Source organism: Ammodytes marinus (assembly GCF_949987685.1).
Source record: "Ammodytes marinus genome assembly, chromosome: 2".
Classification (NCBI taxonomy): domain Eukaryota; kingdom Metazoa; phylum Chordata; class Actinopteri; order Uranoscopiformes; family Ammodytidae; genus Ammodytes; species Ammodytes marinus.
In genome coordinates, this window is record NC_137231.1 from 18,996,284 (window position 1) to 19,018,195 (window position 21,912).

General features: G+C 38.8%; 2 protein-coding genes across 3 annotated transcripts; one reads left to right on the forward strand and one right to left on the reverse strand.

Moving 5' to 3' along the window:
* Positions 1-796: 796 nt before the first annotated feature.
* cfap251 (cilia and flagella associated protein 251) lies at positions 797-7,483 on the reverse strand (the record flags this gene model as incomplete). Its single annotated transcript, XM_080035164.1, has 19 exons — positions 797-924; positions 1,013-1,135; positions 1,286-1,514; positions 1,641-1,784; positions 2,056-2,146; positions 2,226-2,389; positions 3,706-3,820; positions 3,921-4,105; positions 4,214-4,390; positions 4,597-4,748; positions 4,842-5,092; positions 5,178-5,354; positions 5,453-5,676; positions 5,977-6,054; positions 6,152-6,232; positions 6,632-6,740; positions 6,829-6,938; positions 7,111-7,251; positions 7,337-7,483. The coding sequence occupies 19 exons, from the start codon at positions 7,481-7,483 to the stop codon at positions 797-799; spliced, it is 2,826 nt and encodes a 941-aa protein (XP_079891290.1).
* A 4,103-nt stretch (positions 7,484-11,586) lies between these two features.
* LOC307264450 (rab5 GDP/GTP exchange factor-like) lies at positions 11,587-21,912 on the forward strand. 2 transcript variants are annotated; one of them, XM_080045862.1, is made up of 10 exons: positions 11,587-11,739; positions 13,538-13,724; positions 14,017-14,144; positions 16,640-16,791; positions 16,886-16,955; positions 17,046-17,181; positions 17,272-17,366; positions 17,747-18,003; positions 18,104-18,373; positions 21,837-21,912. In XM_080045862.1, exons 2-10 carry the CDS (start codon positions 13,567-13,569, stop codon positions 21,885-21,887), a joined length of 1,317 nt encoding a protein of 438 aa, XP_079901988.1. In that variant the 5' UTR covers positions 11,587-11,739; positions 13,538-13,566; the 3' UTR covers positions 21,888-21,912. The 2 variants fall into 2 exon arrangements, with proteins under 2 accessions (XP_079901988.1, XP_079901987.1); XM_080045861.1 differs by lacking the exon at positions 21,837-21,912 and having other exon boundaries at positions 18,104-19,133.

The window sequence follows — 21,912 nt, forward strand, 5'->3', positions numbered from 1 at the left end:
CATGTAAAAGTGTTATTTGCTACCCGTGTTAGTTATAGCCTAGGCCCTAGTCTCTTCAGAAACCATTCGGACCCCCTCACTTTATTGTGTTGTAGATTTTAAATTGATAGGCCTACAATTGCAATTTTTGCCCATCAATCTCCACTCAATAGCCCATGATGACAAATTGAAAATGGAATAAAAGGCATTAGACAGCCCGCTTCGAGTTCTTTAAACAGCAAAAAGGACTCTGAGATGCGGAAAGAGATTCTGTGATCTGAAGAGGCTACAACCCCTGCTGGCCAAATCTTAAGTCAAAAACAATAAGCACTTTGTCCGTCAGACGCAAGGAACAGCTCGTCACAATTAGCAAATACCATCCCTGCTGTGAATCGTGGTGGCATAAATAGCAATTTTATCAATTTGAAATTACATTTACAACACAATAGTGTGCAAAATTCACAGGGTCTTAATGCTTTTGTAAGCCATGTTATGTGTATGTGTGTATATACTGTGTGTGTGTGTATATATATATATAAATATATATATATATATATATATATATATATATATATATTCAAATACTCGGACTCCCCTTAAAATTAAGGATGTTGCCACTGATTGATCCATTTAATAAAATGGCATTAACCAATGGGGGATCTAACTACATATTGATATTTATTCATCATATTTTGAATTTAAATACAAACAATTTCCAATCTGTTAGGGAATGTTATGGAAAAGAGAAGCAGAGAGTCTGAGGTTGTCACCAGCACAACTTCTCCCTGACTAGCAGTTTGACAGTTTGTTGCTTTCATCACTCTGGTGGTGAAGAAATGCCGCTCTGCTTTGCTGAGGACGGGAAGCCCAGGAGGTGATGGGTAAATGTCTCCATAGATATTTCATCTGGGATTGCACTCTCCAGTGAATATTCTGAATCCGCACCTGGGCACACACATCAAAAAGAGTTGTTTTTCATCTGTGATGGATATACTCAGGTTATTGTTTGTAAGTGTGTTTTTCTTTTACATACGGTTAGATTGATACATTTCATTGTCAGAACATTCCCCTCCATCTTCTTCTTCTTCATCATCATCATTGAGGCCTAAAAGTGTTGTGAAGCACTCGGCTACCTCTTCCTCTGTCATGTGTTCTCCTGTCAAAGACAACATCCAAATTAGGTTGGACTGTGCCACTCTGACAATAAAACAAGCTTAACGGAGGATTCAGATTTTTCTCAGTGAGATAGAATATAATAAAAGCTAAAACAGAATGATCATTTTCAGACTGAATAGCCGCAGTGTACCTCGAGCCTGTATGAGTTCTAGCAGCTCATGTCTCTGCACCACAGGCTTTCCTGAACTATTCCGGTCACCAAGGACACGAAAAGCTTGAGCAAGCTCATCCCTAGAGATGCCGAAGGCCGGTCGGTGGTTGATATACAGCTTGATGAATTCCTCCAGGTCGATGTCAGTTACATATTTTCCTGTTTCAGCATACTTACTGAACTTGACATCATTATGCATATCTTCTATCTGGTAAAAAACAAATATATATATATTTGTAAATGCAGGTCTGAGGTGTAAAACCAATTTTGTAAAATGTTTATTGTCAGAGAAAATGACATTCGCTGTTAAAAAAATGCAATTTACACACTATACCTCTTGCTCAGTAGGGAAATAGGCCAAAGCTCTCATTAGCGAGGGTACCTCTGAGAGAGGGATTTTGGTAGATATTTGTCGTTTCTCCATTGAGTCAATGCCTTGATGACGCAGTTGGCAGTAATAGAACAAGTCCTCCATCTCCTAAAGACAGAAAAGCCCATTAAACTGAGAATATAGAGCTAGTTATAAAAATAAAATGTTCTCAGAAAAAAGGACTTAATCCAAGAAACCAAAGTCTTGAATCTGAGTAAAGCATCATCGTAAAATAATATAATGCTAGTAACGTTTATGACACTACATATTAGAAAAAATGGACACATGCTTCTCATTAGAAGTAAATGTAATAATATTATGTAATAATGTTCACTTAACTCTGAGCAGTTTTACCGAACAAGGAAAACTTTGAACCCACCCTGTAGAATGTGCCATCTCTGCCTCCCTCTAAAAGAGTGTAAAAGGGCACCATGTCCTTCCCTCCAAAGGCAGCTGCTGCTTCCAATGCACTGCAATCACAAGTACGTATAACATAAATACATGGCTCATGCATCCTCTGGGTCTTAGCTTGGTAATATTAAACCTTACTTTATGCTTATCTCCCACGACAGGACAGTGCAATCAGTTGCACCCGCAGTGAACACAAATCGTCCATCGTAGGAGCAGGCAAAAGCAGACACCCCTGTGGGATGGCAGATCAAAGCATTGGACTTGTAGGGGTTCCCATCCAGAGGAAAAATCTGCAGACCCACCTGGAAATATAAACCCACTCTTAGTCTCTTCGTAACAAAACAAAACAAGCTCAATACTCCAGCACAGTAAACCAATTCTATTTTTTTTTTCCAGAAATATTTTTTTATTTCAGTTTAACAGCGTAAAATACAGTCCGTCACAGTCATATAATATGAAATAAAATCTTACATTATTGCAATGACGTAACAAAACAAAAAAAGAAAATTAAGAGAAAAAAAAATACAAAACAGTGCTTCTTCTGTTTTAAAAAAGTGGTAATCTTTACAAGGTTTAGTAAATATATCTCATGTAAAATACAATTTAAAAAATAAATAAAAATAAAATAAATTCTGCTAGCCTAGAAACTACATTAGCCACTTTTTCACAATTATTCATCGTCTTGATCCTCTGTTAAGTCTAAATCTTTAACATAGTTCATGAAAGGTCTCCAGATATTTTCAAATTGTTGCTGTTTATTTTTCAATATGTAAGTTATCTTTTCTAAAGGGAGGCATGACAACATCCGTCTGATCCATTGAGTTGTGTTAGGTTTATTAACCTTTTTCCATAACATTGCAATACATGTTTTGGCATACAGCAAGCCGAGGTCTATGAATGCTCGTTCATTTTTACTATAATTGTGTTTTTCTGGGAATAAGCCTAACAGAAAAAGCTTAGGGTCAAGTAAAATTTGTTTTGAAATTATCTTCTCAAGTATGTCTCGTACCTCTTCCCAGAACGTTTTGATTTTTCTGCATTGCCATATACAGTGAAACAATGTTCCCTCAAATTTCAGACATTTTGTGCAAATGTCAGGGATGTTTTTGTTGTATCGATTTAAATCAACAGGTGTCACATATGTCCTCATTAACCATTTATACTGAATCAGTTTAAGACGAACATTTATAGACTTAGTGTGAGCACCAGCACAAGCTACAAACCAATTCTATTTTTATATACAATTTCTACTATTCTGATCTCCATTGGGCCTATTTTACCATAAAATGAACACTGGGAAAACAAGCAACAGAGTAAGAAATTGGAAGAGAAAAAGCTTAAGGCTGAAAGGCAGTAAGTGGAGGTGACAGAGAGATGAACACATAATCAGAATTTACCCTGTAAAAATATATTTAAAGATATTTTATTTATACTGACAAGAGCAACAAGATGTCATCTCATGTATGATGGAATTGCTTTCGTCAGTGTTATTAAAAGATTATAAAACACAGACACCAGAGACAAACAGGCATAGAGCTTTTTTTCCTTTTTTTAAAGACGTATTCTGCACAAAGAGCCCCATTGTGATTTCAAACAGCAGGTAACTTCAAGTACTGACCTTGTCGTCTGTGATGTATGCCAGGTAATACAAGTTTGTCTCAGGTTCTTTAGACACGGGAATGACCACCATTTTCTTAATGGGAGCGCCATACGCTGGGCCAAGGAGAGTCTTTCTGATTTTTGTAAGACACATGCAATAATGCTTTTCTGATGACAACAGTTGGAGAAATATATTTCATAAATAGTCCAATCTTGTTACAGTATTTCACAGACCTGCACATCTTGGTAGTGCTGTTGAAAAGCTTCATCTTGTACTGGTCTGAGGCAACGAGAAGAAATTGCTCTGCTGTGAGGGGAGGATACCAAGTCATGCACACTGGCACAGCGCTTTGCTCAACGCACTCCGAGCTTAAGATGACAAGCTTATTCACCTCACTGTTTTCCAGGTCATATTCCACCTATAAATCAGTCCAACATATGCACAAAGAAGAAAAGAAAATGCATTAAAAAAATAGTATCACAGCACTGCAACCTACACCACAGTCCCTTTGACAAATTGAACTAACCAGTCGTCGGTCCATTCCCAGAGAAAGCAGTCTAGGTTGGGTGCTGTCCAGGTGAACTCCAAAAAGAAGGTCTTTGATGGGCTTGTAGTGGGAGCGATATCTACCCAAATATGTCCAACATGGCAAAGAGTCTTTATTGGTTTGCAAGCGGAACACCGTCACTGCTTTTCCAGCATCCTAACAGTGAACAAGCAAATAAAATGTACATGTCATCTTTGAAGTTATATGAATTTTAAAGCATAGCAGTATAGATATGCAATCCATAATCTTAGCAATAACTATTTTATTTCATCACAGTTTGAACAATAGGCCAACATTGTTACCATTAATAAGTTTCAGAGTTCAGACGTATAAGACCTGATAATCTAAGAAGACTTGCTCACCGCTGTGGCAAGATACTTTGAGTCCGAGGAGAAAGTGATGTGATTGATGCCATCCTCAGTGCAATGGAAACACTCCCCTGGATCACTTTTATCAGTGTTGAGATTAAGTATGTGAACAGATCCACTGCCAAAGCCCACTCCCAGGTACAATCCTGTTCAGAGATATTGTGCAATGTAAAGACAAATTCATGCAGCATTGGTTCAATTCCACAAAATCTGTTTGCTGCAAAGACAGTCTGTCTCACCTTGAGGGTCAAAAGTGACAACCTGGATCTGTTTCTCCGTCTCAAAGACCCTTCTACAGATGATCTTTTTGTTGACATAGTCCCAGACTTTCAAATTACCCCTTTTATTGCCCATGGCCACAAATGGCTTTTTTGGGTGGCAGGCCATTGCATGTAGAGGCTCACATTCCTCATGTAGCAGGATCTGAGCAATGCTTTTCTGTGTGTTTACATGCACAACCGTGGAACTGACTGTGGACGCAACAAAGTTCCTGCAAGACAATGACCAGGGACAACTGTGCTAAAGTGCACACACTAATTAAGATACAGTATAGATATAGATAGTATTTCTTCTACCTGATGATTAATGGCTTTTGCTCCAGGGCGCAGTCCTCCAGGTGTCCCTCAGTTAAGTCTTTGGAGAAGGAAATGGAAACAATAGCATCCAGGTTGAATTCACTATACAAAGCGAGAAGCATGAATTCGCCATCATAGAAGCTGATATGGCCTTGAGTGTCACCAGTTACGAGACAGCTGTGAAATCAAACGACCAGAAGAGAGAGAAGAGAACAATTTAACACAGGCAATTTAACAAACAATAATGATTCATTCATATTTCTGGCTCTGACTACCTGTCAGTTACGGTGAGAACAGTGATTGGTTCTTCTTGAAGTTGAATGAATTTGGTCCAATTTCTAGGGAGGCTTTGGTTTGCAGCAAAGTCTTCCATCACATCCCACACCACAAGGCTGCCTGCTGCTGTCGCTGTCATGACCTGAGGCTTGCTCCAGTGAAACACAGACTGCCTGAATGACCAGGCAGCCATGTTGACAGTTGGAGAGGTGTCAGGGAATCCCTAATTAAATACAGCAGCATTAGATCCAATGGTGGCTGCATCAAGAAACTGCAGCAGTTAACGCTTTAGAAACTTAAATATTTAGTAAAATACTCATTGCTATAAGAGACAGAAACATTTCAGACAGTTTGATATCATCTTCTAATATATATATATTTTTTAATTGATCTTTACCTCCTTATGCTTCAGGGGAATGTACTGCAGACTTCCATGTGCCTAAAAAAGAACAGCTGATTATTGGACTAAACATACACACAACGGTTGTTTTATGTATTTGAATAAACAGGAAGCAGGACTTACTGTAGTGTAACATAACACCTCAGTTTCACTGCTGCTGAGCAGCTGAGAGCTATCATTTGGATTAAAAATGATGTAATCCTGAAAAACAATCCAACATTTTAATGTTTGATCTTCTAAATCCAGCATCCAGGAAGTAAGGTGACTTTTAAATGTTAAGAGGACAAAAGTCACTTACTTGAAAACCATATCTAGGATTGAGTTCAGTAAACCACAAAGGATGTTCTTTTTCATTTGTCCAATCCCAAATACACAAACGCTGTAAAAAGATTGTTAATGGTAAAATATATTGTGAAAAGATGAAAATGTATACTCGCTAAAGACTTTAACTGTTTCATGCTGTCAAGTTGTTACATACTTTATTTCATTACAATTTAAACATGAAATTATCCCTGAAACATATCCCTAAAACAGACAACAAAATCATGATATACAGTTAAGAGCTCCTAATTAAATGGACAAAGGTTCTACACTATCATGTCATTCAGGTACACTTTTTTGGAGCTATTATATTTAAAACTACATAAATTCAGATCATAAATTTGCCTTTATTTTTTTTCCCTAGATTGTGCATTTTTGTAATCACAGCTAAACAACCCAGTGTACAGTCTGGGTTGTCTCTGGAATCTTTCCATTCCAACCATACTGTCACACTAACTTGAACTTCCTCAGCCCCGAGTGTGACCAGATGTTTCGCGTCACTTGAAAATGCCATGGCAATGACACCCCCCTCAGGGTGGCCATCGAACGACGTATGCACAGGAATGCTGGAATATGTATTATATGGGAGATTACCATTAAGAGCAAAGGTTGATACATAAAATGCTCAAAGTTTCATGAAGAATCAAGTCCTACCCGGAGTACGAGTCCCATATCGTCACCGTGCTTTCCAACCCCTGGTCTGCTGTTGCTATCCAGCGTCTGTCTTCACTCACACACATAGATGAGATGGGGTGGCAGTGACCCTGAGTAGATGGAGTATGTAAAGGAGGAGGCTATATAAATCGACACTGCATGTTACTTCAATCAAAAGACAGGAACCCAATTACTCATGCCAATTACTTAATCTAAAGGATGTTGTCTCATCTTTTTATTACATATTCCTTTAGAAGTATAAACAACTAAACATATTTTTACCTGAAGAATGTGCTGGGAGTTTGAGGTATGATTGTACATGACCCCAACATGAGCTCCAGCATAGAACACCACCAGCTGATCGTGGTCTTGCAGACAGAACGCAGGAAGTGCAGAATTAATCCCAAATACCCATTCTAGTGACTGAAAGAAGAGCACAAGTGCAGTCTTGTTGTTTGTAATGTATTTAATTTTGTGCACATATTCACTCTGGATAAGCCATACTTACCAAAGCATTTGTTCTAGGTTGAGTTATCTTCTTTTGGAAAAGTGTGTCTCTGGTTGCAGTGTAGACCTGAGACTGTCCTTTCAACTTGAGAATGCCAGCTTCTGTTTCTCCTGCATTGGTCCTGCACTCTTCCTTAGCTTCAGACATTATGTGTCTATCCACACACTTCCTGTCTTGGGAAATGTATATTTATTTTTAACAACTTCATAGAGCCCACTCACCACCTTTTTATGTCGACGCTTTAAAGTCAAAGTTAGTTAATGTTACACTAAGCTAGCCCCCAAGATACATAAATTAAGTTTACCGACAACAAATCACTACAATGTCAGCTCTTCTGTATTTTGTCTCAATCAAAAATTCAAAGCTGTACGTTTAGAAACCTTACTCTCTGTTGGTCCAAACAACGTTAGCTCCCGCGAAGCGTCTTGTTGCCTAGTTACCAGTGAGCAACACGCTTAAAAAAAAAACGAAATGTAGTTGTTCCGGTCAAGCATTTCAAATTAAAAGCACGATTAGTCATAGATTTAATCAGTTGGCTGCAGTAACTAACTAGCCTACTTATTCAGCAAAAATATATTTAAAATGCAATACACAGTGAAGACCATGCATCACCGAGTTTAGGTTAATCTTTTTCAAGCTATAGACTTACCAACTGAGCGGACTGCCCCAGGGCCCAAACCCTGTAGGCCCATAGATGCAAATCCTTTTTACAGTCATATTTTTGATTTGGTTATAATTATTGCAACATTGCACTTGCGGTCCCCCATGAGGCTCAGTCCTCGTTGCGGCAGAATCAGTCCCGTGGTCGTTTTCTGCATGTCATTCCCTTCTCTAACCCATTTTATCTCTGTCTCTCTGCACTATTAATAAAGCATTGAAAATGGCAAAAAATTATCTTTAAAAAAAATGTGCCTCCTGATGATGGCCTAGAGAAAGCATGTAAACAGAAAATAGTTAAGGGCCCAAAATTGAGCCCTGGGGAACGCCACATTAGAGGGCGGTAGAGAGGACGAGGAAAATGAACCTATAGGAGAAAGATGTGTGGAGAGGTACAGTATCTCACAAAAGTGAGTACACCCCTCACATTTCTTCAAATATTTCATTATATCTTTTCATGGGACAACACTGAATAAATGACACTTTGATCAAATGTAGTAGTCAGTGTACAGCTTGTATAACAGTGTAGCCTACATTTAGGCCTACTGTTCCCTCAAAATAACTTGATACACAGCCATTATGTCTAAACTACTGGCAACAAAAGTGAGTACACCCCTAAGTGAAAATGTTCAAATTGGCCCCAAAGTGTCAATATTTTGTGTGTCCACCATTATTTTCCAGCACTGCCTTAACCCTCTTGGGCATGGAGTTCACCAGAGCTTCACAGGTTGCCACTGGAATCCTCTTCCACCCATTCATGACAGCATCACCTCACAGCCTCCACACACATCCTACCTCTACTGCGCGTCTACTGCGCGTCTGCGTCTGACTTTTTTTCTCCGACCGTGTAATCAACCTTGAGCGGCCACACAGTCCAACAAAGTTTTTGAGGGTGTTAAAGAGAATATTCTGGTAAACTGTGTTGAATGCAGAGCTCGAGTCGGGTACAATTAGAAGTGAACAGTTTCCAGAATCAGCAGTGAGCAGGCTAGGTCATAACCTTGAGAAGGGCTGTTTCGTTGCTGTGTTGTGTGCGAAATCCTGATTGGTATTGCTAAGAAATATCATGTGCTTGAGAGGAAACAGATTTTTCTAAAATGTTTGATAGGTTTGAAATAGGTCTAACATTATCTAAAATGAGAGGGCGGAGAGAAGGCTTCTTCAGAAGAGAGCAAACTACTGTTTTTTTTTTTTAAAGCTATGGGACAGAGCCAGTTGATAGAGCTGTTGATGATGTAGGATATGTGAACCAACAGTTTGGGAAACCTCTTTCTGGAATTTGGCGGGTATATCTAATTCACCGAAGGATGAGTTTGAGTTTAGGATGCATTTCTCTAATTCTGATAGTGAGATTAGCTTGAAATTGGAAAGAGTGGAAGGGGGTTCAGTACAGACGATAGGTATTTTGGTAAAGGGAAGCGTGATATTTTTCCTAATGTTCTTGATTTCATTTACAAAATTCTATAGAAACTGTTCATAAATCTCAGGGGAGGCTTCCAAATTCTGGCTGGATGGAGGGTTAATTACTGAATTAATTGCTTGAAATAAAAATATGGGGTTGTTATATAGGCTAGTGATCATGTTGGGTAAGTAAAATGCCTTGCTTCTTTAATTGTACACTGATAGGCTAGCCTCAAGTTTTTCAGAGTCATAATTGGAGCCTATCCTTCTTTCATTTACACTCTGCTCTTTGACATTGTCTCGTGACTCTTTCACAAACCTCTTGTGGTAGGGCATTTCATTTAAGCCAGGGGAGAGTGTTCTGTTTTAATTTCATCAAGTAGGATAGGCCTATACATATGGACAGACATGATCTAGCCTAGTCCTACTGTAAAAAATATATAAGAAAAAAAAGTTATGGAGTTCTGAGACAGTTAGCCTATGTCAAGGACTTCACTCAAAACGACGTAGACCTAGTAAGTTTGTAGCCGCATATTGTCATTGACATAGATTAGAGCAGTGCTTCTCAAATGGTGGGGCGCGCCCGCCGTGAGTTGTCAGGGGGGGCGCGGGCTGCCTTGATTTCCAACGAAAAAAAAAAAAAAAATTAAGTGCTAGCAAGCGCTATGTGTGCTTGTGTATGGTCAATCGCATAGGCCGCGATTTGCAGTAAATAAATGTACACATGTGTCTCCAAGTGTCTCTGTAGGTTCTTTAAAAAGAAATCAAGCAAGTAGACTAATATTAACGTTAATGAATTATTGGTTATCGCATGACAGAAGGCCTATTGGCCTATAATAATAAAAAAACACCACCTTAACTATGTTTACAGTTTAAAAATGTTTTGAATGAAATGCAAACCTCAGTGAATCATTTGCTCTTGTTTCTCTGTCCTGAGATTCACACAGACTGAGCAGTCTTGTTTAAATGTTACAAATTGAGCTAATAAACTGAACTTTGAATGTTTTTGCTGCAGAAGTTATCTCAGCTAATTTTTGTTATCTAATTTGATAATAAGGTGATTGTATGCAGAATGCTCGTGCCAGAAACTCATACAGTGGTTTTGTACAGATAAATAAATAAATATTGGCAGGTTCTCAATCGTATTTCAATTTAGGGGGGGCGCGAAAAAAATTCTGTCCCCTAGGGGGGGCATGACAGAAAATAATTGAGAAGCACTGGATTAGAGGATCTAAATCAATAAAAACATAGCCTACTTAAAACGACATTTTGCTTCAATGAATTGGTTGATTTAGTTAGTAGCCATAATAAGCGAAATAATTAACAGGAGCCTGACGTACTTTTCTCGAGAGTGGCGCTAATCGCTATACATCCCTAAGGTGCTACCGCCCTCTTGTGGTCACACCGATACGGTGCAACTGCACTCATCAAGTTAGATTTAGTATTGTAATACTACTTCCTGTCAAAACATTCAAAAAATAAAACTGCCATGAAACACAAGGCTGTGGTTACGAAGAGTGACCACCAGAAGGCAGTGTTTTCAATAAGGTGAATACTTTTTTAAATAGTCTATCTATGGTGAATACCCGGGATTTTAAAGCGTCTCATGATGCGGATAGAAACATTTAGAAAAACTGAAAGAAAGACTAAAAAGTTAAAAACTAACAGAAAACTAATTTAAACGTAGATAATGTAGGCTACAGACTGAGTGGACACAATATGGCCATAGAAACAGGCTGTCACAGCCGAAAAACTGTTGAGTGCTGAACAAGGAAGGCTAGGCAGTGTACACTTTGTCAAAAAGAAGAGGTTGTTTCTGAAAATTTAGATTTGTACAAAAAAGTATACACACACACACACACACACACACACACACACACACACACACACACACACACACACACACACACACACACACACACACACACACACACAGACAATCATAGACTGTGGCGACAAGGCATAGCCTACTTGCTGCTAGCATAATAACGCTTCCTGTAAAGACATTAAACATTAAACACGCTTTTACTTTGAAAGTTCCACATCGTGTGGAATCATCACGACCTTTATTTTTACTGTCTGTTTCCCAAAAGTATTTTCCGGTTACTCATTCAGTCCGTCTCCCTGGCTGCTGATTTTCGATCTGCGTTTTTCGTGTCGTCAACTTTTTATTCAGAGTATTTTCGCTACCTCTGTGGTACACTCTTTTAACAACATCTTATTTACCGAAGTGTGAAGGATTATTGTTGTGGTTGACCAAGTTGTGATAAGTTTGCGACTGTTGGAAAGTGGAGAGAGTACTGCCATAAGGGAACACGGCTGGTTATGATTTCACGAGCTAACAGGTGAGGCGGCATTAAAACAACTAAAACCTTAACCTTATTTATACCTTTCCCCCCCTTCATTTTAATCTCCGAGATCATTTCAGTTGATTTATTTAAATAATTAGCCGAGTTCAATTGTTTCAGCTTTAGCTAATGTGGGCTGCAAAGTTAGCTAATACATTAGCCGGTTTGTTCTCTCCAATCCGCTCACCTGACTGTCAGCCACTTAACCTTTTAACTGTGACAGACTCAACCCTCACTGCTGTGTTTCGTTTCTTATTCAATTTAATCTGAGTTTCAGTCGCAGAATGTCATTTTAGCTTCCTGCCTACTGTAGTAATAATGTGAAAATGTTTATTCCGAACAGCGGGAGTAGCCAGTCACGTGAAAGTGTGTTTGTTGGCTATGAAGAAAGTCTCTAATTAAACATTACACGATAAACTAATAAGCATTACCTTAAAATGCTAAGAATTTCTACACCAAAATGAGTGCAATTTTTATATATTTATAAAAAAAGTTATTAGTTCTTCTAAACGTAACATCCAAAATAATTGCGATTCACTATGTTATCCTGATAATGATCTTCATGTTCTTGAAACTCAAAATGGCTCTAAAACATACATGACTTTACATTACATTACAAAAACACATACTTTTATTGCATCACAGGTAGCACACTATTTAAAGTGAAAAACCACCAAACAAATTAAATTTGAGGCATTAAAAATGTCAGGAAAGGAAATAAATAATTTACTTGTTGAGAGCTTACACGCTTTTTTAAGTCACAAATGTTCTGGCTATTCCGATAACGGCCCTTCTCCACATCAATAACATGTTGAGAGTGTTTGCCTGAATCATAATTTGTGATAACATCGTATATGTTGCCTTCCCTACACAACACAATAACATTTTGATCTTTAGAAAGTTGTGTTCCTGGGTTTTAAAGGTTCAGTAAGCCGAATGGTCAGTTTAGCTAACTTCCTGTCAGTGACTGCAGTTAGCAGTCCCCTCCCTCGTCTCCACGTCACCACTGCAGTTTTCAAGCGGCGAGTTATCTAGCATCATCTCAGATCCGTACGTAGAATAAAACATAATGAAACCCATCAAAACAGACTTTGGAAAGGATTTTTACCTGCTGCGCCATTGTAGGCGCATACACATTCACCCATCTGTCGCTCTGCACCGGCAGTGAGACGGGTGCCGATTCGTTGCGTTCTCTCTTCTGATTGGTTATCAGTAGTGGGATCCCCGAAAAGTTTATTTGCAGATTACATGCAGAGCGGGTGACTGAGATATCGGCTTTATGAAACGCGCACACTATATACGTGTTCACTGTATGAATAAAGAGCGATTTAACACTTCTATTAACATAAATAAATCGCTTACTTCACCTTTAACTAGAGATAGACGATTCATCTGTTCAGCATTTTTAATAATCAGCATCGGCCCATATCTCTGCTCACGAGGCCGATTAAATTTTTTTCTAATAATGTGTGAAGCATAAGCGTTCCTTTAATTTTGAAAATGTGTATCTTATCAAATGCAAAATATTAAAAATAATAATAATGTGATATCAGCATTATATATTTGCATTGAAAACCCTATATAGGTCTAGCACTAGTTTTAACGCTGAATGGCAACATCTTGTGTCCAAGTCAGCAGTAAAGCCTGAGGTTATGTTCCAACGATGAGCCTTGTGAGGTGTAGGCCCCTGTAATCACAAACACCAGATAAACTGGCTAAGGAATTTTCTTAGACCTACAGAGAATATTAAATAGTTTTTAATTTTTTGAAATAAGGATTTTATTATGTCTAATAGGTGGGAGTAGTACACGAGATAGCTCTACAATGTGGACAGATAAGCAAAGAGGAATCAGAGTTTCTCAGCAGGAGCTGCTTTGCAAGAACGCCTGTGGGTACTATGGAAACCCTGCCTGGCAAGGCTTCTGCTCCAAGTGCTGGAGAGAGCGAGCGCGTCAGGCTGCGGCCTCCACACCAGACACAAGGTGATTCAGACTCAAGGAACCTTTTTTCAAGCTGTACTGACATTTGTATGATTGAGTCAGTGTGTAGATGGGATTTTTTTCATAACATCTTTAAAAGCAATACAAATTGAAACGTCATAGTTATACTATTTATGATTACCTGATTTTATATTAGAGGACATTGTTATACATACAAATGTAAATATGTGATTGAAAAAATAGGTTCTATAACTATCTTCTAATTAACTTTTCAATTATCATCGTGAGGGATTTTGATTAACAGTGATATTTATAATGTTGTCGTTCCTTGTAGACCAAGCAGTGATGGAACTCCTCTGACCTTCTCCAAATTCGAGGAGAAAAAAAACACTGAGAAAGGCCGCCGAATTAACACAATGAGGAGACTCTTCTGGGGAGGCCCATCACCTCCAAAACGCCAAGGTGGTTCTTTTCGCTTTAATCTTTTTTTAATACCCTGTATAGATTTGATCCGCATAGGTTTGGTTTCACATTACAGTTTTGCAGGCGCACTAAAGAACTTTCCATGACATACCCACATCATGTGTATATCATCTACATGGGCTGCGTCCCCCTATACTGGACATTGATTGGGTTGTAGATGGACGTGCGTCTGACGTCTGCGTTTCTCTTTGGCGGTATAGCCTTTATCAGTTTGAATGAATGAAGAAACATTTATATTATTTCCTGCAGCACTGTATAGTTCAGGCAGCCGCCCAGCCCACACACACCTCCCACTTTGACTACAGTTGTATAAAACAATTATTTAAAAAACTCCCGTCAGCAACCCACTGCCCATGCTCGCCTGTCAGAGGCTAATTTCTCCTCTTTGTGACTGACAATAGCCGGCCAGGACTTCCTGTAATTGGTCAGAAAGTGTCCGAACCATCCAAAACATGCTTTCACACTGGACGCTGACCGAACCATGTTTTGGTATATTCCGGACCAAGACCCAGGGCTGTACGCTTATTTTTTTAGGTGGTAGCACTGGTGCTAGCAAGCCAAAAAAATCAGTAGCACAAAAATAAATTTGGTAGCACAGAAAGTATGTTCGAAAACTTGCATAACCTTAACCCTTGCATTTCGCTCTAATTACCTTTGAGGCTGTCATCTTGGTCTAATTTGAGATTCACAATTAATATTATATCCTAGTGTGTGCAGTAATAATTGTAGAAAAATTAATAGGGTTGCACTGATTGCAATTTAGACAAAAGAATCTAACCTGCCAATTGCAATTTTTTGCTGATTCAGAATTATTTCTCCCCATAAGAATATAAAAATAATATCTGTATCTATATATTTTTTTGTATATATAATTATTATATTAATAATAATAACAAAAATAGAAAATGTCCTTCTGTTAATTAAAACCAAACTTTAAAACATTAAACATAGCTTGTTAAATGAATAAGTATACATATTGGTAAAATTTAGGATAAATTAAATTGGTTGTTGTGAATGTGCTGAGAGTAGTTCTTCAGTGGCTTATTTCAAACTCTCTGCAGCTGAATGAGTTGCCTTTGTAGCTAGAGCACTGCAAGCTGAAGCGCTAACTTCCTGTTTTACCGGCTTCAGAATAAAAGTCAACTCATGTTTGGCTAGTAACAGGCTTTTAATGTGAAGGCGCACAGGAAATGTTCTGCTTGCACACGCGCTAACTTAACTGCGGTAATGTAAAGAGCCGTCTCCTTCCGGTTATATCGCCGCACAAGCACAGATCCAGAGCGCACATCTTTCACCAGCCAAAGACTACATTTACCCGCATTTGGAGATAGTTATTGAAGAGCCCTCTAAGCAGTGTTGTGCATCTGCTCATTAGCACTAGTGCGAGTGGACTTGTATTCATCATCGCACGTGATCAATTCCAGTAGCAAATGCGATCAAAACTGTCGCACTGTACAGCCCTGAGACCACCTCTTTAGGTCGGACCACCTCTGTGAAAGCCTCCACAGACATCCTACCTCTACTGCGCGTCTGCGTTTTGTTTTTTTCTGCGACTGTGTAATCAACCTGGAGCAGCCACACATCCAACCTCGGGTGCACTGCCGATGCCCGTCGGAGGCGAGTCTGCAGCGACGCTACACTTCACCTCTGGAGCCTTGCCTATTTTTTTCTGAGAGACGCACGTCGGAAAAAGCGCGAGAGAGGCAGCAGTAACGGAAGGCGACGCGCTCCAGAGGTAGACCAAGGATGCGTGTGGAGGCCGTAAGAGTCGCTGAATTAGCCACCTTACCACATTTGGTTCAGACCCTGCTGTATAAACCCACAATCTATAGCAAAAAAAATGTTGTGCTAACGAAACTAAAGGCCTTGAAACAATAAAAAATCCAAAATTCTCTACTACAAGTAAGGGAGATTGGAACTGCAAGAAGTACACAAGCAGTTGCTGCTGATTATGATTCTAGAAAGTCTAATTATCAAAGCAAAATGGTTGACTTACTGACCTCTTTTGTGGTTTGTGTTTGCCTTTAGCACAGCGTTAGACGGTTTTTATTGAATAGTTTTTTCAGGACTTTTGAGAGGAGGCTGTTTCCAATTTTTCTCTATGCAGCAAATGGGTAATTTACCAATCCTGCTTCATGAGAGAAAGGCCAAATATTTAACAGATAACATCAGGCACCTCTTCAGAACGATTCCAGGTTACAAACAATACAATTCTAGCAAATACCATGTGTATAATGTACAGATAATTTGCAAATAGGTAATGTAGTGTCCTTATCCTAACATCTTCACAACCAACCTGAAAGTCCTGCTGGAGGGATTGAACCTTGTTATCTGTGACTGGGCCAGTGGTGTTTCCACAAATGCTGCCACTTTGCATATTACAATTGAGTTTAAATTCTCCCCCTCCCCCCCTCCATTTAAAAAAAACAAAACAAAAAAAAAACTAGATCAACATCCTCTTGTTGTCCCTCCAGATTCTTCTGAAGGATTTACCAATGTGTTAAAAGCCTACCAGAGCCTGGAGCCTGGGAACTTCACTGGCTTCCTAAAGATACTTCGAAGCCCTTCCTCTCAGCGATTGCAGTCCCGGTGCACAGCTTTCCTCAACACAATGGAGGCTTACCATGTACTTATCTGTTTCAAAGTTTAACATTCCTCTTCCTATAATTTTTCTTTGATTTTTCGGGGCTCTTCTGATCATAGTCTCACCATCTTTACAGGATCTTCCAGTACAGAAGCAGTCCGATCTAGTGCAAGATTTCTACCAGTCTTTTGCTGAATATTTTAACAGTGAGTACAGTCCAGTTCAGCCCTTTTTTTTAGACGGTTTATTTCTGAAATATGATCATATCAAAGGACTTTTGGGATATTTATTTTCAGGTTTTCCTGAGGCTCAGGTCACCCAGATAATGGAGCACGTAGAGAAGTTAATAATGACGCGGTTGCACAAATGGGCTTTCTGCCATGACAGCTGTGATGATGAACAAAAGGACCTGGCTCTCCAGAGAAGAATACGGTAACCCTGAGACACAAGCCACTGTTTAGTGTGTGTGATCAAAACCTCCAACCTAGTGTCCTGTTTGACATTGATGTCTTTGCTTCGCAGCTCCTTAAACTGGGTTACTCCAGAGATGCTGTGTGTACCTTTTCCTGATAAAGAGACTACAGTCACAAGCGACCCCTTTCTGCCTGCTATAACAGGTGATTGGTAACTCCACTACTAAAATGAATAGTTTGACAATTTGGTAATTATACTTATGAGCTTTCTGGGGGAGAGTTGGATGAGAAAATCAATATTACTCATGTGTTACCGCTGAATATAAGGCTTTCGTAACCTATCGCAAAACAGCGCATTATAAGCTAAGCTAACTGGCTGCTAGTTTAAATTTTATAGTAAAATGGACAGATAATTCGTCTTGATCTATCTATCTAATCCCACAGAAAAGCAAAGTGTATATCCATATTGATCTATCCTTCTTAGCTCATGAGAGAAAGTAGCGTGTTTCCCATGTTCTGTAAGCATCATTAAAGGGTCTGAAATGTTAGTCTGACATTTTGTTCTGCCCTCATTTGTTTAACAGCCATAATTGAAATGGATGCCAAACGAGCGCCTCAGGACAAACTTGCATGTGTATCCAAATGCTGTCAGCATGTGTTCGAAGCACTCTCCATCTCAAACAGTGAGCCCACTAATGCTGATGACTTCCTGTCCGGCCTGATTTATGTGGTGCTAAAGGCCAACCCACCTCGTCTGCACTCCAACATGCAATATGTGATCCGTTTCGGCCTCCCTCACAGTCTGATGGCAGGAGAGAGCGGCTACTATTTCACAAATTTGGTAAGTCTATTGCAAAGTTCCTCATCCAGCATTCACCACAGGATGCTGTGGAATGAGGTGGAGCGATCACTCACAATGTTGAACTTGTTCCCTGTTTCAGTCTTGTGCCGTGGCTTTCATTGAAAAGCTGGATGGACCAGCACTCAACCTCAGTCCAGAAGACTTTGAGGGCTACATGCTGCGTCAGCGCGCTCCACCCGGTGGAAACAAGAGAGAGCAGGTTGCCAGTGACACACAACACCTGTTAGAAGAGCTTAAAGGCAGACAGGAAAACCTGGACCAAGGGATGGATGCTCTCAACGTGCAGCTAAAAAAGTGGGTCGAAGCAGTTAATTCACAACTGGATGAGGCATCGGCCCAGTTTGCTCAGGTACAGAAGGAGATTACGGCTCAGGCTGATGTCCCATCTTCATCTCAAGCATCTCTGCAAGGGGAAGACAAAGAACAGTCTAGGGTCGTTCTTACAGATCTACATGAAGGTCCAAAAGATACAGACTGTTAGTTATATTAACAAATACAGCTAATCGGGTACATTACTCTTTTTAATCACCAGCACTAACTTATGAAGGCTGCAAAACTAGCAGAGATGTATGTCCCAATGCCACATTTGCACAGTTCCCAACTGCGGAAAGTTTGGATATGTTAACCAATTAAACATGAAGGACAACTTCTTGAAGGAACTTTTTTGACACTCGTTATCAAAGTGCACACAGTTTTATTTTAATGAGTTTGGTAAAAAAAAATACAAATAAAATAAGACTTTCACTTGTGTCCTGATTCAGGGTAAAGGCCTTTAAAAATACATTCCATGATATAGCAACAGATGTGATTAAATTGATATTAATTGAAGCACTCAGAGATATCACTGAACACTTGTTTAATTTTCAAATTTTTCCAACAGTCTATACCAATGTGCTTATATACAGTCATATGAAAAAGTTTGGGAACCCCTCTCAGCCGGCATTATAATTGACTCTGCTTTCACAAAAAAAATATAAAAGTGGTATGTCTTTAATTTACCAGGAACAGCTAAGTACTGGGATGTTTTCCAAACAAAGATTTTTTGAAAAGCATTATTTGGTTGTATGAAATAAAATAAAATGTGAAAAACTGGCTGTGCAAAAATATGGGTACCCTTGTGGTTTTGTTGATTTTAATGCCTGTAACAGCATGTAAAACTGATGACTTTAAACACAAAGTTGGTTGGATTATGTTGTTAAGCCTTGAACCTCATAGAAATGTCTGTTTAATCATGAGAAAATGTATTTTAGGTGCCTAAATGCAAGTTGCACTTCTCTTTGACTCTCTGCTGAAGTGAGACAGAATGGGATCATCAAAACAGCTCCCAAAAGATCTTAAAAACAAAGATTGTTCATTGTCATGGTTTAGGGGAAGGCTACAAGAAGCTTTCCCAAAGGTTTCAATTGTCAATTTCGACTGTAGGGAACGTTGTCAGGAAATGGAAGGACACAGGCATAGTGGCAGTTAAACCCAGGCATGGCAGACCAAGAAAAAAACAGGAGCGGCATAGGTGGAGGATTGTGAGAATGGTTGCACACAACCCACAGATCACCTCCAAAGACCTGCAAGAACATCTGGCTGCAGATTGTGTATCTGTACATCGTTCAACAATTCAGCGCAATTTGCACCAAAACATCTGTTTTTTATAAAGACCAAATAACTTAATTTTTGTCTCATCAGTCCAAAGCATTTTCTTCCAATATGAAGCTGGCTTGTCTAAATGAGCTTTTGCATACTCCATGCAACTGTATCTGTGGCGTGGGCGCGGAAAGGGCTTCCTTCTCATCACCCGGCCATACAGATGTTTTGGTGCAAATTGCACTGAATTGTAGAACCATGTACAGATACACAATCTGCAGCCAGATGTTCTTGCAGGTCTTTGGAGGTGATCTTTGGGTTGTGTGCAACCATTCTCACAATCCGCCGCATATGCCGCTCTTGTACTTTTCTTGGTCTGCTAGACCTGGGTTTAACTGCAACTGTGCCTGTGTCCTTCCATTCCCTGACAACGTTCCTTACAGTAGAAATTGACAATTGAAACCTTTGGGAAAGCTTCTTGTAGCCTTCCCCTAAACCATGACAATGAATAATCTTTGTTTTTAAGATCTTTTGGGAGCTGTTTTGATGATCCCATTCTGTCTCACTTCAGCAGAGAGTCAAAGAGAAGTGCAACTTGCATTTAGGCACCTAAAATACATTTTCTCATGATTAAACAGACATTTCTATGAGGTTGAAGGCTTAACAATATAATCCAACCAACTTTGTGTTTAAAGTCATCAGTTTTACATGCTGTTACAGGCATTAAAATCAACAAAACCACAAGGGTACCCATATTTTTGCACAGCCAGTTTTTCACATTTTATTTTATTTCATACAACCAAATACTGCTTTCCAAAAAATCTTTGTTTGGAAAACATCCCAGTACTTAGCTGTTCCTGGTAAATTAAAGACATACCACTTTTATATTTTTTTTTGTGAAAGCAGAGTCAATTATAATGCCGGCTGAGAGGGGTTCCCAAACTTTTTCATATGACTGTATAGACCACTGTGAACTGAAATATGCTACAGGAGAAAGTGTAAGACCACTACTAGTCAGGGGTTGGATTTAGTCAAACCATGTTTGAGCTATGTGACTGTCCGCAACATGACGCCTTTACAGTTTGTACAAAGATGAAATGCCTATATATTTGTTACACATTTTATCATTTGCGTTAGTGGGAAAGAAGGTACGCACTGTTTACAAATATTCATAGTTCTCTCACAAATTGAAGTATATGTTTTTATCAATAAATGTATCCAATATTATTTTAAAGTTGACTTATATGATTCGATCTTGTGTTTTCTTTTGGGGAAAGGTTTCAGAAGGCACTTCTTTGTAGAACATTTGGCCTACAATTGTTATTTCTAAGTTGTATTTTTGTATTTGATTTGAGTTTGAAAAATGCTAATAAACATCTGTAGTCAGTAGGGATGTAACAAAACAGAACATCATGAGTAACAATTAACATAGATACAAACACACAAGTACTCAGAGAAAGACAAAATACATAGTTAATGTTCTTCTTTTCAAAGTCATACAGGTTTGTTAATAGATTCTATGCTGAACTGATTTATGTGTTCTTAAATGATGGAAATTGAGTGTAAATGTGTTGAGTGTTTTTATCATTTCACAAGTGGTTTGCTGCCTGAAGCAAAAACAGAGGTTTAATTGACCTTTAAATACTTCATGTTGGTGAATGTGTCGCTGAAAGGAAGTGATTGGTCGAGCACAATTATATAAAGTATAAAACTTGAATAGAAGACATTGGTACGTGCACATGCTCATCGACTAGTAGTCATAGTCAATTACTTTACTATGTTTTTAATGCCATGCAGAAACTATTGATAAAAGTAGAGATTGGTATTAGAGAAGATAAGATATTCCTTTATTAGTCCCATAGTGGAAAAAATTAACACCATTAAAGCAGCAAAGAGGATAGTGCAGCAGAGTAATAGGCTTAATCAAATAAATAAACTAATATTTTGTATAAAAGGTAAGAAGCACTCAAATAAAGTAAGGAAATATATGTGAAGGAAACAGATAGTCTGTTATAAGTATAAAAATAGGAAAACTGCACAGTTTAGCGTACAAAGATACAATGCAGTGGTGTTACATGTGGTGAACATTGAACAGTGGTGTAATTTATGTGGCAATTATTTGTTGATTTTTTTTTACAAATGAAAGAAGGGTTGTGAATTATATGGCTACCACTCATTTGCTGTAAAATAAATAAATAATAATGTTTTATTTAATATGTTTGTTAATCGACCAGTTGGGGGCGATACAGAGCAAAAGAGGCCGTCCTGACGTGACCATGACGTGACAGAATTTGGCGTTACACGCTACAC

What these genes read in the sequence shown, in the direction of transcription:
- LOC307264450 (XM_080045861.1), top strand. Translation starts at nt 13,567, where the DNA reads ATGTGGACAGATAAGCAAAGAGGAATCAGAGTTTCTCAGCAGGAGCTG. An exon ending in GCCTCCACACCAGACACAAG is followed by an intron (nt 13,725 to 14,016) that starts GTGATTCAGACT and finishes CGTTCCTTGTAG; the next exon opens with ACCAAGCAGTGATGGAACTC. An exon ending in GCTCTCCAGAGAAGAATACG is followed by an intron (nt 17,182 to 17,271) that starts GTAACCCTGAGA and finishes TTTGCTTCGCAG; the next exon opens with CTCCTTAAACTGGGTTACTC.